Source organism: Amphibalanus amphitrite, unplaced genomic scaffold (genome assembly GCF_019059575.1).
Source record: "Amphibalanus amphitrite isolate SeventyFive unplaced genomic scaffold, NRLGWU_Aamphi_draft 000501F_arrow, whole genome shotgun sequence".
In the NCBI taxonomy this organism is placed as follows: Eukaryota; Metazoa; Arthropoda; class Thecostraca; order Balanomorpha; family Balanidae; genus Amphibalanus; species Amphibalanus amphitrite.
Genome location: NW_024881995.1, coordinates 122,533 through 136,884, shown reverse-complemented (window position 1 = coordinate 136,884; position 14,352 = coordinate 122,533). Strand labels below are relative to the sequence as shown.

At 46.5% G+C, this 14,352-nt stretch overlaps 1 protein-coding gene and 1 long non-coding RNA gene across 2 annotated transcripts in view; both read left to right on the top strand.

The window, feature by feature from the left end:
- The window catches only part of LOC122392789 (D-2-hydroxyglutarate dehydrogenase, mitochondrial-like), a 118,986-nt gene extending 105,426 nt beyond the window's left edge, over positions 1-13,560 (top strand). The window contains exon 5 of the mRNA XM_043388059.1: positions 12,940-13,560. Within this exon, the coding sequence (XP_043243994.1) occupies positions 12,940-13,196 (257 nt within the window). The 3' untranslated portion in view covers positions 13,197-13,560. The remainder of the gene's footprint in view (positions 1-12,939) is intronic.
- Positions 676-9,388, top strand: LOC122392780. Its single transcript, XR_006258585.1, has 3 exons — positions 676-794; positions 8,849-8,971; positions 9,073-9,388. It is a non-coding gene; the product is annotated as an uncharacterized LOC122392780 (long non-coding RNA).
- Positions 13,561-14,352: the final 792 nt, after the last annotated feature.

The window sequence follows — 14,352 nt, the reverse complement described above, 5'->3', positions numbered from 1 at the left end:
GTTGAAGACTCACTCGTTGCCATGGAAACGAAGCTTATTTGTTCAAGTAATTTAATATCAAAATAACTTCTATCGGTATTAACGTAATTGAAAAATGATTTCATAATACCAAAATGTATATTAATAAAAACAATATCCATATAATTGTTTTCTTTAGCTACTATTTATTTGCGCCCACAAATAATTCGTCGCCAAACAGCCAATCAAAACAAATCCTAAAAACGCGAGCTGTCAAATTTACCTAGGTAGGTAGGTAGGATGGTGCAAGAGAAGTTACCGCCGTAGGTAGCTTTACTAGGTAGGTATTTTGCCGATTCTACCTAGCTAGGTATTTTGGTGCAAGAGGCCTCTGAACAATGGCGGCCGGAAATGACGACCCCGCCGGAAGTGAAGGACGCAGTCTCAGACTCGTCGCTGCTCACCGTAGCAGGGATTTATGAGGCACTACCGAATCAAAGTCGTTTCGCCTCATTCGGCAACACGAAAACCCTATCCAGAAGCCTCTTGCACCAAACTACCTACCTAGGTAAATTCAGATTTTACCTAAATTCTCTTGCACCAAACTACCTACCAAAAAACGCTACCGTGAAAATTTACCTAGAAATTCTACCGAGCGGCATGAGAACTTACCAATTGTTAAAGTCCGACCGACTGTTTTCCTCTTGCACCGAAAGCCGGAAAGTAGCACTCGCGGAGGAAATTTTGACGTTTTGAAGGTAAATTCGGGCCTCCAAAATAACTAGCAAAAGCTTAGGTAAAAGTGAAGTCATCGCAACAGTGAAGACATTGAAAAGGTGAGTGAGATGAACTATTGTGTAAATAATGATATCAAAATGTTTCTCTTGCTTGGTAATGTTTCATCTATGCATGACGTAGCCAATAACACATAATAAATATCAATATTCTTGAGAAAATTGTCATGCACTGTAGAAGGCTTGAGACTGAGTTTAATTGCTTTTAAATATGCATTTAAAGGTGATACTTGCGGCATTAGCCCACTAGGAAAATTGAGTACGTTAGGTATCATGTTTTGTTAAAAATGCTTGCTCTCTGTAATGAATTGCAATGAGAAGTCAAAAAAAATCTTCCCTTAATGTGTATGTTCTTCATTTCAAATGCTGACAATAAATAGGTGTCTTTCTATCAAAATCAAAATGTCACAATGACAACACTCGCTGGGTTAAGGGATCATTTGCAAACTAATTGACATGGTCAAAACAATAAAATTCATGTGCTCTTCAAAATAAAGAGAGTCATCTAAATATGACAAAAGCCAAGGTACATCAAACAGTCAATGTTGAAAAAGAAAAATTACAATTTCTGCTCTATGCTCTCAAGAAAACTTTAATTTGAGATTACTGGATATTTCATCTTCCATTATAGTACATCTCAAGTGGCACGTCAAAGATATTTGGTAGCTGTTAGGTAGGTTAGTTTAGTATCATATGTGCATGGAGGCATGTGATAGATCAATTACATCAGTGGATCTAAAAACAAAAAGATAAGATCATACCAGAATTTGGATCCCACTCAAAAATTATTTCTTGCGTCTATGATCTAATAAGATCTGACAACAAACCAAAGCATAAGCCAATAACAGCTGTTCGCACAAGGATTTAAGATCTAACACCATTTGCAAAATGTGAAGCGGTTTTCCAGTGTGATTTGATGTCCTTAAGTATCACAAAACTATAAATTGAAAGTAGTGGCGGAACACCTTCAGTTAGGGGGGGGGGGGCACTGCTGACTTTTGGTCTCATTCTTTCCATGCAATGCCCATAGGGCTAATGTTAAAATGCCAAAATCAAAGGGGGGGCACGGTGCCCAGGTGCCCTCCCCGCAGTGTTCTAAAATTGGGTATTGGTTGGGTGTGCCGATGAAGAAAAAAATCCTAGGATGAGAAAAAAGAAAGTAAGTAACTGCAGTATTTTTGCAAAATGGTGTAATGCCAATTTTTATGCTAACTGATAAACCAGGATTTCATGTCAGGATCTTGACAGGGTGTGGAACAAAAGGATGTGGGTGCATCACTGTCAAGTGACATGTGAACTGGCTGTTGGGAATACATGCAACTCTTTTCAGAGATGAAGTAAAGTCGGTCACTCATATTTTAGGGATGAAAATATTTTCCCCATTAGGTGTGATTTGCCACCAAAAAGACTGAAAAATGAAACACCGCCTCCCCGTTCCGCCGCCTATGTAAATTGCTATGTGTAATCACACAATATCCCTGAAACACCTAAGGTAAATTGCCACAAATGATCCTATTATGATTATATGGCCACAAAAAGAGAGTACCGACAGAGGTAATGATGTATGATACCAATGAAACCATCAACAAATTATATAGGTAGGTAACTCAGTAGGCGGAACTATGGTCAAGCGTACCCATTTTCGGGAACGCATTTTCGTTCCCATGTTTGGGAACGATAAACCCAAATATGGGAACGCCATGTAGGCATTATTTAAAACAAGAAAAAGAACCGTTAAATGACGTCCAAAAAATATAAAACGATCGTGAACCGCCTGATATTTGTCTCAATATTGTTGGGAAAGAGTTTGATATTGTAAGGCCCATCGTAGTTTCAAATCGTTCCCCTATTTCTAAAGCAGTCCATCATCCGGGCCGCGAGCCCAAATTTGGGAACGCTCTCGTACACTGGCGCTGCAAGCGTTCCTTATTATGGGAACGGCGTACCCAAAATTGGGAACGATTTCACCGACGCCTTTCAGGGGCTCTTTTCATTAACAAGCATCACGTCCAACGCCGCAAATTATTGTTAACGCAACAATTATCAGATGACCTTTCCGGCAAGACCGTTGCATGTTTCGCCCGGTCTTCTGCGCTTTTATTCCCGTCGATCTCGCAGCGGGCACGCCCCCCTCTGCAGGATTATGTAATTCACAACGCTCAGCGATGCTCAACAAGGTCTTCCATACCTATATCCACCGTCCGCGCCGAGGGTGGAGACATGTCAAGCACCTGTCTGTTTATCACCGATAGTTGACGAGCACAAGGAAGTATCCAAAAATGGGAACGCTGAATATGTTACACCCTCAAAACACCTAGTCCCAATGACGATCTAGTTTTTTCCTTTCTTAATGAGTGTAAGTGGCAAAAGGCCTGGTAGGATGGGCACGAGGAATGATCGAAATCAGCATAAAAATTATAAATAAGCCACACAGAGCGACCTATATAAGAGAAATTTCCCCAAAACGATCATGCTTAGAAACACGGAAAACAAAAACCACGCTCATGACGCTCCTCATAAAACAACGCTAAACAGCTAGCATCCAAATAAAATATGTCTTTCCGGGCTGATAAAATACAGCTGAATAATTTTTAACCACTTAAACTGAGTTTACAACAGTAGTTCGGTAAAATCACTGACGTCCCACGCAGTCGTCCGCCTCGACACCAAATGTCAACAATACGAGGGGCGTTCAAAAAGTTCTCGGCCCAACCATGAAGGAGTTGGAATTTCGGCCTGCAACGCGGTGTGTTCATTGATGTGTTATTGGGATGTCCACTTACGTAGCCATTAACCAATCTGCCCTGTGATTGGTTCAGGCTGCTAATTAATCGTAACATAGTTTGCTATTTCCGGTCAGAATGGGTGACGCCCAGAATAGAACAGTGATTTGGTTCATGTATTGCAGAAAAATGCATCAAACGTTATTCACGAAAAGCTAGTGCCAACACATGTTGAGGTTTGTCTTTCTTACAGTAGCGCCAAAAAGTGGGCATCTCTGTTCAATTTTGGTCAACAGATCATTAATGGTCACCCCCGCAGTGGCCAGCCATCAACAGCATTGACTCAAGAAAATATGAAAAATAAGCACTTCTTTGTGAAAAATGACAAATGTTCTGGTCTGAAACAACGCAGCAGAAGCGGAGTTGTCTATCAGGTTTCTCAAAGCCATTCTTCGACGGCCTATTAATATGTTTAAGATTTCTGCAAGATGCATCTCCCGTTTGCTGACTCCAGAGGAAAGGCAAACTCGAAAGGAGGCGTAACGCAAAATTTGTGGCCCCTATTTCGAAGATCCAAAAGAGTTCATTGAACTACTTGTTACCGTGGAGGGATTGTGGGTGTCACACATTGACCCTCAGGGCGTGACCGAATTGTACGGGTGAGACTAAATGCTTACTTCGAAATCCAAGCTGCGTTGCGGCATTGGCGGTTATGTGCGGCGTGTATGCCGCATGATTAGTAAGCGGCGACCACTAAATTAAAAACTCAATAGCTTTGACCTGTTTTCAATGGATAACACTGCATACCAAAAATGTCCATCGCTCTCGTCATAGGATATTTAGATTTAAATAACTAACTTATCTACATCATTGTTTTGAACCAAATTAATACTCAGCCGCGAACGTATAAGGTATAACCCCTTGCCGTTTCGCTCCTGATCAAGCTAGAGCTTCGCGGAAAAAACGAGCGTGTTGCCCGTGACGAGAGAAAGCCGATGACACCCAATTTTAAGGTCCTAGGTCATCGGTTGACCTTCCAGGTCAGGTCAATGACCCAAAAGGCGGGAAAATTGGGACCTGTTAGAACGTCGTAGTGTGGCTGCTATGGGTTTTTTCGGGGTGCTGATCACGAATATCATGCTAGTTTTGATCACAGATGATGTCTTCATTCATTTAGGCCAGGTCGGGTTAGGTCAGGTCAGGTCAACCAGTAGAGGTCCTGCCAGGTATTTGTAGTAGGTGTCAACCGCCTCTGACAGCCTCGTAACATGTTACGAAGGCACCAAAACTACTTTGTAAACGTTCATGTGGTTGCTTAATTCGAATTCAGCTCGAAAAAACTGACCTAGAAACATGTCAAACTCGAAAAAGTGAACCGAGGTCACCAAAGGTCAATGACCTGACCTGACCTTCAGGTGACCTTGACACCCACCCTAATGCATGGGGGCAACATCATATCACATGTTTGAACGCTTGAAACCACGAAAAGACTGCAAACGCGCTGCTAATGCGCATAGGCGCGGGAGCCGGGGGGGGGCAGTGGGGGCAGCCTGCCCCCCCCCCCAACTCTGGGGCCGTGGGGGCGGTGCCCCCACAGCTTTGAGATGGAATACCACACTTTTTTGCAAATGTTTTCTTTTTTTGTTGAAAAAGCCGAGGGGTGAAAAATAAGTGGCCTAAAACCGGTGAGAAAACTAGATTTGGGGGTACCCTAGGTTGATCTCTATTATGGTGTGCCCCCCCAGTCGGAAAGTAGTTCCCGCGCCCCTGCTAATGCGAGCCGACATACGCTGAATCGCGGTTCCGGCCAAACATGGTCTCGAAAAGTAGGTCACAGGTCAAAGGTCATTTGGGTCAGGGTCATGAAATTTTCAGGATGGGTGTTAAATTGATCAATGCGAGGGTACTGAAAGTTTCGTCGCGATCAGCCGCTTTTTAAGCGAGTTATTTGCGAAAAACCTTAGGGGGGTTGCATCAACCCCCCCCCCCCCCCTGTGCGGGCGAGGTCATGTTTTGATAGCAAGACTGAAACAGACTTTTTTGGGTAGCCAGGAAATCGCATGCCAGAGCCTATTCAAATTCTTTTATCGGCCTTTATATGCACAGTCGCATACAGGTACGGGATTTAGCATACGATTTCCAGACAATCGAAAGACTGTTTGGAGACAACAAAGGAAGGAATGAGTGAGTTAAGTTGAAAGTATTAATTTGGTTCAAAATGATGATGTAGATAACCTTGTTATTTAAAGCTAAATATCTTATGACGAGAGCGGTTGGCATTTTTGGTATGCAGTGTTATTCATTGAGAACCGGTCGGAGCGTTTGAGTCTTTAATTTAGTGGTCGCCGCTTACTAATCATGCGGCATACACGCCGCACATAACCGCCAATGCCGCAACGCAGCTTAGATTTCGAAGTAAGCATTTAGTCCCACCCGAATTGTACAAGTGGAAGCACATTGAGTAAAGGCCACCAAATGTGTGCGACGTGTTAAAGTCAGACGGCAAGGTGACAGTGGTTGCATTTTTGGATGATGGCGGGGCTCTGCTCGTCAACTTTCTAAAACAGGGGCGCACAATTAATGATGAATGCTACACCTTCCTTCGATAACAGTAGCGAGCAGCAGATATCAAGGAGAGACTAGGGAAGCTGACTAAAAGTGTGCGCCTGATCCAGGACCACGCACCAGCACACATGAGCAGGGTGACGATCAGCGAAGCAGTGAGCTGTGGCTTCGAGTTGTTGTCACAGCCACTTTTTTCTTCGTCCCTTGCACCCTCAGGCTGCCACCTCTTCCCCAACATAAGGAAATCGCTTAGCAGTGGCAACCTCGCTGACAGCAAGGAGACAAAAGCAGCCGTCTTGGACGTGCCAGATGCGTCCAAAACCCACTTGGCTATGGAGACCCAGGGGCCTCTCGCGAAGCGCTGCACGAAATATTTTTGTCTTAACGCTGGTTATTTGACTAAATGAACATTTTTGGTCTAATAAGTCGACGTCGTATCTCTGCTCCTTCATGGTCGGGCCGAGAACTTTTTGAACGCCCCTCGTATTATCTCGGGACTGTCCGCGTGTTCGCTTGCATATTTCAGCATCTAGTGTCGCTAGTATGAAACTTCATAACCAGGCGAAAATTATTATACTTGACCTCAAAATGTAAAAAACGCTTCATTTTCCTTAAAATTGCATGTTAAATGTAGTATAACCCATGTTTTCACCATTCCGTCATTTCAAAAAATCATTAAAAATATCATTCGACGGTCAATTTCCTTGTTCAACGGTCAGATTAAAGATAATTTTATAGAGATTTAGTACATACTTAAATTAGCGTGCACTTTTTTGAGACGTGATGCACTAATGAGTTTTAGTGGGCGAACGGCCGAAAAATTACCTTCCGTTCCCATAAATGGGAACGCCCGTTCCCATATTTGGGAACTGCGTTCCCAAAAATGGGAACGTTCCTATATTTGGGTACTCATGACCATAGTTCCACCTACGGATAGGTACATGATTGTGATCCTATTGTAGGTGAGATCAAGATCAGTGGTATTAGAGTTTAAGAACATAATTCAGATCCCAGGTCAATTTCTCGGACCCATGTGAATGACTGGCTAGTAAAATTATATTTTCATCAACAGGGCTTTTTAAGAAAGTGGCCTTGTGGAGCACTATCAATAATTTTACAGAACTTTTAAATCGGCACTTGTTACTGATGTGCTCTAGCTCGCACCAACTAAACTGGAATTCAGCACCACCCAATGCAGTCACTTAAAAGAACGTATTTTATGAACATTTTTCTAGGTTGACGTGGTTTGTGTCGTGAAATACAGGTTTTTATTTAATTCTTAGCCTAGGGTGCAACAGAGGGATTTCATCTGAGACTTGTTTTATTTCTTCTGGTTAAAAACAGTAATATGATTTACGAAGCTTTGCCCATGTTAAATTTTGCCTGGAATCACTTGTGCACTATGCATAGGTATCATTCCAGCTTGAGCTGCCATTATCTCCCCTTCCCTTACCTTACCTTCTCACAGTCAATCACGAAAAATGGCTTTTGTGACCCTTATACACAGATGTGAATTTCCCAGCCATGGGGAAATTTTATTTAGTAACACATGCCCTTGAATCCACCAAATATACCGATTCTCAACTTCAATGGCCTCGACTCGCGCCACGTGGAAATGGACCCCAACAATTCGCGCGCTAACTGCGCCAGACCGCGTTATTTCCCCCCGTCGTAGAGAAATGAACTCTTCCAAGCTATCGATGTAGCAAATAACTAGTATAAATAGGCATTTAAAATTTTGCGCTTTTTTCAATGTTCATGTTGCCGGTAGAAGCCACATGTTTTTGAGTTGTTTATATTTTTTGTAACATGTATTTCAATTTTATTTGTTGACGAGCAACAACTTTGTTATCGATATTCATGCAGTGGCGTTGTCAGTCAGCCGTCAGGCAGGGCCCAAAAAAGCCAAAACTCTTTGTAATTTGCTTACATTTGCTACTCTATGTAATTTGATAAACAGCTTCACTCTAAAACGTCCTCAGTCACTCGTTTTGTTATAAACATATCACCTTCTGCAACTAATTAATTTCTAATGGAAGGGGCTAGTCGCTAGTCCCGTCATGTTCGGCCACGGCCCGCATGAATCCGCCTATGACGGGGCGATGGCCATTCCACTGCGGAGTGGGAAGTGGGAACAGCCGTTAGATGTCTCTCTACATTTCATATAGGTGTCGCGCTAGAAGGGCACTCGGGAGCCACAGCATTGTTGACCTCTATATTCGCGGACAAAAGCGTTGGCAGATAGATAAAGACGGTCTCGTACGCTCCCCTGTAGAGAGGGGGGAGACCCAAAACATATGTTGAAAATTAAAAAAAAAAACACTCCAAACCACTCCAAAAACCAGCCTGACAGATAAGATCCTTCACCTGGCGGCTGGTGCCTCCTGTGAATAACTGCTAGTGTCTGTATCTGACCACTAGGGCCCCTCTGAGTCCTCGAGGTCAATGAAATTAGGTTTCGCTCGTCAGTTTTACCAGGGCTATCAGAGGCCGTTTGAATTTTGACGATCGGCCCAGTACCTAGTTTCGGAGATAAGGAGGGGGGCTCTGTAGAGTCGCCCCCCCCCGTCTCCAGCCACTCGCGTTATGGAAAATATCCCAGTCATGCGCGGGTTAAGGATTATGTACATTGTGCAATTACGTACTTACATGTGTGATACGCAGTTTTGTCATAGTCATAGTTGCTGATGTACATGTGCCGTAAAAAAAAACATTGCGATGTGTAGGTGTACCCACTTGTGTCCGCAAGCCATGCTTTTAAATGGTGCCGACCACGGATCAAAACCATCTTATGCATGTTGCTTCCAGATAACGCCTATGCATTGCCGGATTGACTATGGCCGATGATGACAATTTTGAGCCTCGGGAGCGCCGCCAGCGGAGGCTCCGTCCGCGCATCAACATGGGAGCACTGCATCCAACGACATTCAGGTGACTACTTAATGTGCATGGGTGCCTGTATGCCGCATATCAAGAGTGTCATTGTATTCATTCGAAAGCTTTATATAACCTTAAATCCCGTTTCTCTTTAGGGAAAACTTCCGCCTCAGCGTCGAGGTCGCCACTGCACTGGAAGACCTCATTAGCGGGACGGTGGCGCACGACACGGGCTTAAATATGGCACTGACACCTCGCCAGCAGCTGCTCGTGTCGCTGCGGTTCTATGCTACCGGTGCGTATCTGCGCCTGGTGGGAGACGGCCACGGCGTCTCCGAGGCCACCGTGTGCCTCGCCATTCACCGCGTGACGGATGCGATAATCCACCGCTGCCCAGGGGCCATCACCTGGCCGAGCGACCCGGCGGCTCTCGGACGTCTCAAGGAGGACTTTCGACAGGTCGCCGGGCTGCCCGACATCGTCGGCATCGACTTCGACGGCACCCATGTACGCCTCACCGTCCCCAGAGAGCAGCGGGAGGCGTATATCAATAGGAAAGGCTTCCCGTCCCTCAATGTGATGGCTGTCGCTGCACCCGACCGCTCAATCGTTGCATTGAGCGTGCATTGTGGCGGTCGGGTGCACGACGCCCGAGTTTTAGCCACATCAGGGCTGCCCGACTATTTCAGGAATGGAAATCCTGTAATGGGCGGCATGATGCTGGGGGACAGTGGCTACGGCCTGTCACCCTGGCTCATGACGCCCATTGCAGACCCCACCACCGCCGAGGAGCGCGCATTTAATACCGCTCATGCGCGCACTCGTGTGGTGGTGGAGAACGCCTTCGGCGTTTTGAAAATGCGGTTCGGGGCGCTCGAGTTCGGGCTGCGCCTGAAAAGTGTGGCCCGCTGCGTGGCGGTTATCCACACGTGCTTTATCCTACACAATATGTGTATCAAGGGCGGTGACTTCGGCGAATGGCTCGGACCACTGAGGCAAGATGAAGGAATGGTGCAGGAGCCAGCTGACGGGGCGGCAGAGCTGCCGTCGGCAGGCGCCGAGAGGCGGGCGGGTCTTGTGCGCCGCAATGACCTCGTGCGGCTGTTCGTACGCCATTAGCTGGTCGATACTCGGGCCAACCGCAGCTAGGCGACAGCAGAGTCGTCTACTCATGGCCAGTGGCCTATGGCTATGTACAGTCTGTCTTAAAAGTACCGCGCAAAGTGACGGTGGATCCATCAAGCCTAACCTAGACCTGGGGCCTGCTATAATTTGAAAGTCACCGAACCAATTGACTTGGGAATGGATGAGGATGTCAATTGCTTCGGTGACTCAACTTTAGCAGGCCCTTCCTTGGTCAGGCTTGATGGATCCGCCGTCACTTTGCGCGGTACTTTTAAGACAGACTGTACGTGTGCTTGAGTGTTTGTGTATTTGTATACGCTTGGGGATAGGGAGAGAAGAGGGAGCGAGGGGTGTAGGGAGCGAGCGGGAGAGGGAGCGAAAGGGAGAGGGAGAGCAGCAAATAAAAACATGTTTGATGGTTGCTAGCCTTTTTGTAAGGTATTTGCGATTGACAGTGTGTTTATGTTTGACCTTTGAGTGAAACTTCTGTACCTACCATGTGTAATGGTTAGGTGTTCATTTACAATTCATGTGACATACGATTCAGTCCAAGCCAGAACCATGAAGAGGAAGCTTGAAACTAATTACTTCTTAAAACGGTTTATTTCCTTCACAAGAAAGGAATAATATATTTGAGGCGTATTTCATTCACGTGATGGCCCATGACGTACGTACATGTTTTACTGTCCGTACTGTCAAACCGAACTAATTAAGTTAACTTTTTCCCTAAAAACAAAACAAACAAATTTAGCCGGAGTCGCCACCAACTTCGACAGCTCCGGCTCCGCCTCCATCTCCGGGCAAAAGATGCCGGCTCCGGCGGCTCCGGATCCAGCTCTAGCTGCGGTTCCGCAGCCCTGCTCATAGCACATATGTCAGGGTTGGTCTGGGAGTTCCTCCCTGCAGCAGGTCCTCCAGGATCTGTAAGCTGAGGTAGGTGCGGAGAAGGGTCACCTCCTCCGGCGTCCGTCTGAAGAGTGGCGTTGAGCGGATGAGCTGGAGGCGCGCTTCAATATCATCGCGGTTTCTCTCCGATGCCTGGGGCGCACCAGTCGAGAGGGCTGCGTCAGCTGACGAGGCCTCGCCGGTCGAGAGAGCCGTGGCGCTCTCCTGGGACGCTCTAGTCGAGAGGGCTGCGTCAGCTGACGAGGCCTCGCCGGTCGAGAGAGCCCGAGCCGTGACGCTCTCCTGGGACGCTCCAGTCGGGAGGGCTGCGTCAGCTGACGAGGCCTCGCCGGTCGAGAGAGCCGTGGCGCTCCCCTGGGAGTGGGACGGACCAGTCGAAGGGGCTGCGTCAGCTGACGAGGCCTTGCCGGACGAGAGAGCCATGGCGCTTTCCTGGGGCGGACCAGTCGAAGGGGTTGTTGCGTTTGACGAGCCTGCCCTGGTCGAGGGGACGGTCGAGAAGACCGTGGTGGTTATCGTGGTCGCATTGGTCGCCGGAGACTGGGCGAGCGGCGTGCCCAGCCCTATCAACCGACCGTCTTCTGTAGTGAAGTAGATACTGGGTGCTGATGACGTTTCTCCCGCGGTTGTCAGTGCGGTTTCTGGGCCGGCTTCTTGCTGATTCGTCATCATCTGGCCCCAGGTAATCCCGCCAGGAACCTTAAACGACGTCAGGTAGTTGTCTCTGCCTGCCGGAGTGAAAAAAAAACAAAACAAAGGGATGTAAGAGACAGCGGATCTTGGCGCCCTTTTGCCTCATGCTTACGATGTTAATCCCTTGGGTCTGGGAAGGGGTGCCGTCCCAAAGGTTTTCTTTTTTTGTCACGATAGCTTCTAACACACTAACACAGGAGAAAAAGAGCTTAGCTCGGACATGTCTGATCTTTTGTTTAAGCCCTCCAAAGACAATGCATAAAAAATATTTAATACTACTATGTACCGTTACATCTGAAGGCTGAAAGTAACATACCCACGCAATCCATGACGGTATCGTCGAGCTGGGTCCAGACCACTGCACCTGCCCCCGACTGGTTCTTTTGCTGGAATTTTTCTGCAACAGAGGTAAGTGTACGGCGTGAATATTTGCTCTGTGGGGGATATCAACCAAAACATGTGCGGCTCGGTTCGTCAAAAGCTGTTTCTAAAAAACTAACGCCTTAAAAAAATTGAAGTCTGCGTATATGATATAAGGTGCGTTATTTGGTTAAATTCCATTGTGCTAGCACTGCAGTGTGCTTAATTGCGGTGTCGTAGTGGTGGTAACAATTTGTAGTACACAGGGCAGAAATCGGGAAGACAGTCTTTTAGGGGTTTCGGTCAGTCAATCCGTCCCCCCTATCAAAAATCCGTGACACCGCCCCTGCCCTGCAGGCAAAACCGTTGACGCTTCACGCTAGGTCAAATCTGAAACAATACTCAGAAAAGGGCGTTAATAGGGCTATCGAATGCGATTTTGCGCGACACTCTAGTTCTATGTGTTCCCGAGTTATGCGTTGGCTTCTTGGAAATTGTTGACATTCGACCTGAAAATCGTCGAAATTTTGCCTTCACTGGCCTCTGGTGACCTGACCTTAGACCTGACCAAAAAAGTGACCAAAGTGTACTGAAGTGTTTTCGTCATTTTTTGCGCTCTTTCGAACGCCGCCTTCCGCGTATCGCTACGTGGCTCAGGAGTCGAGTTAGAAGGGGGTTGTTCAACCCCCCCCCCCCCCCAGCAGGGCGTCGAAATCCAGGACCCCCAGCGGGGCGTGAGTTAATGATCTTTGAACGAGGCCGAAAGCCGAGTTTGAGTTTCCAGGCTGAGTCGGCCTTGAAAATTTATTTGCACCGGCCTCGTTCTATACATATTATATATTTCCATATGGCGACAAGCCAACAGAACAAGCAGCTCGGTTGCAGTTGCAGCCCAGGATGAACGGGTGGCTTGATTGACATTTCTCTGTATTCGGTAGGCGACGGGAACATCCATCTGAATGTGACTGCGCCACGTTTCGACGCGGAGCTGGAAGCAGCCATTGAGCCTCACCTGTTCGAGTGGACTGCCAAGAACGGTGGCAGCATTAGCGCTGAACATGGCATCGGCTTCAAAAAGCGCAACCTTCTCCATCTGAACAAGACGCCGGTCGCCCTACGTCTCATGAAGACGCTAAAGCACGCCATGGACCCGCAAGGTATCCTGAACCCGTATAAAGTTTTGCCCACCGAATGAAGTCAGCGTCAGAGTGCTGGGCTCGCTCAATCGCTGTGAGCAGTTTTAGAGATCGTCTTTTAGAGATCGATGTGGTCGGAATGGGCTTCCAAAAAACAATGAAATTCTTCTTTGTTTACTGCTTAATTCTGAAAACTATCTACCTTGACTGCTGTAAAGAAAACTATGAAAAATACTCGTACAAAGAAATGGGAAAAATTCACGCGGAATGGAATTGGTTTGGCAGAGGAATGAGGAATGGCCATGATGTCCTTAAATTATTTTCCAGAGGCTGTTTATGCTTGTTGCTTATGCTATATGTATTGTATGCTATGGCTTTTTCTTTAAATAAAGATATCATTTGTGTCTTGTCGCACTCTGCATTTCCTCTGTGTGTGTATTGTCAAAGGAAGCTTGGCTTGGGAAAGATCTTTTACTCCCTGTCAGCTAATTATGTTTTATTTTTCACAATACAATTTGCAATTTACCTCTTTCTATTTATTTCAAGTCGCACTTTAAGTCGCACCTTGTGTAGACCATGCATTTAGTATTTTCCCATCTTCGCGCAGCCATGATTGGCCTCTAGCGTCTCGCAAGTTCTGTGCAGTGGTGATGTGACTGAAATAAGAGCCCCTTACCAAAATTCAGTTTATTTGGAATTCAGAGTGAATGAATCAGAGAAGCTAATTTGTGAACTAGCGCGACTGGTCGGTTCACCCGCAGCAGTGATTCTGTTTTTTTTTCCGGTGAGTGAGCTGGATACACCAGGGGCGAGCCGAGTTTGTCTGGATCCAAGGATGACCAGTCCAGTACAGGGTGACGTTTTCACGATCGACGAGGTCATTGTGGACGATAACGATAAACGGAAGCGTCTGCGCTCTGTCCCCTAACTGATCCAAAACGTTGAAGAATTTACTTCAAAACGCCAGGCCTTTCGTAAATCCCTCGTGGGTGTGCCCCCGATATGGCCGCTCTTTCTTTTTTCTTTTTTGCTCCGCCAGCCTAAACTCTAAAGCCAGTCTGGAGCCGGGGGTCATTACATCTGGCAATTTTGGCCAGGAACCAAGTTTTACATTAAGCCGGTTTATGTGAACCCGGAAGCAATAGCAACGTGGGAGCCTAACCTTAGTATGTGTGAGCAAATCTTATTGGAGTACTTAATTTTAGCCAAAGTGCC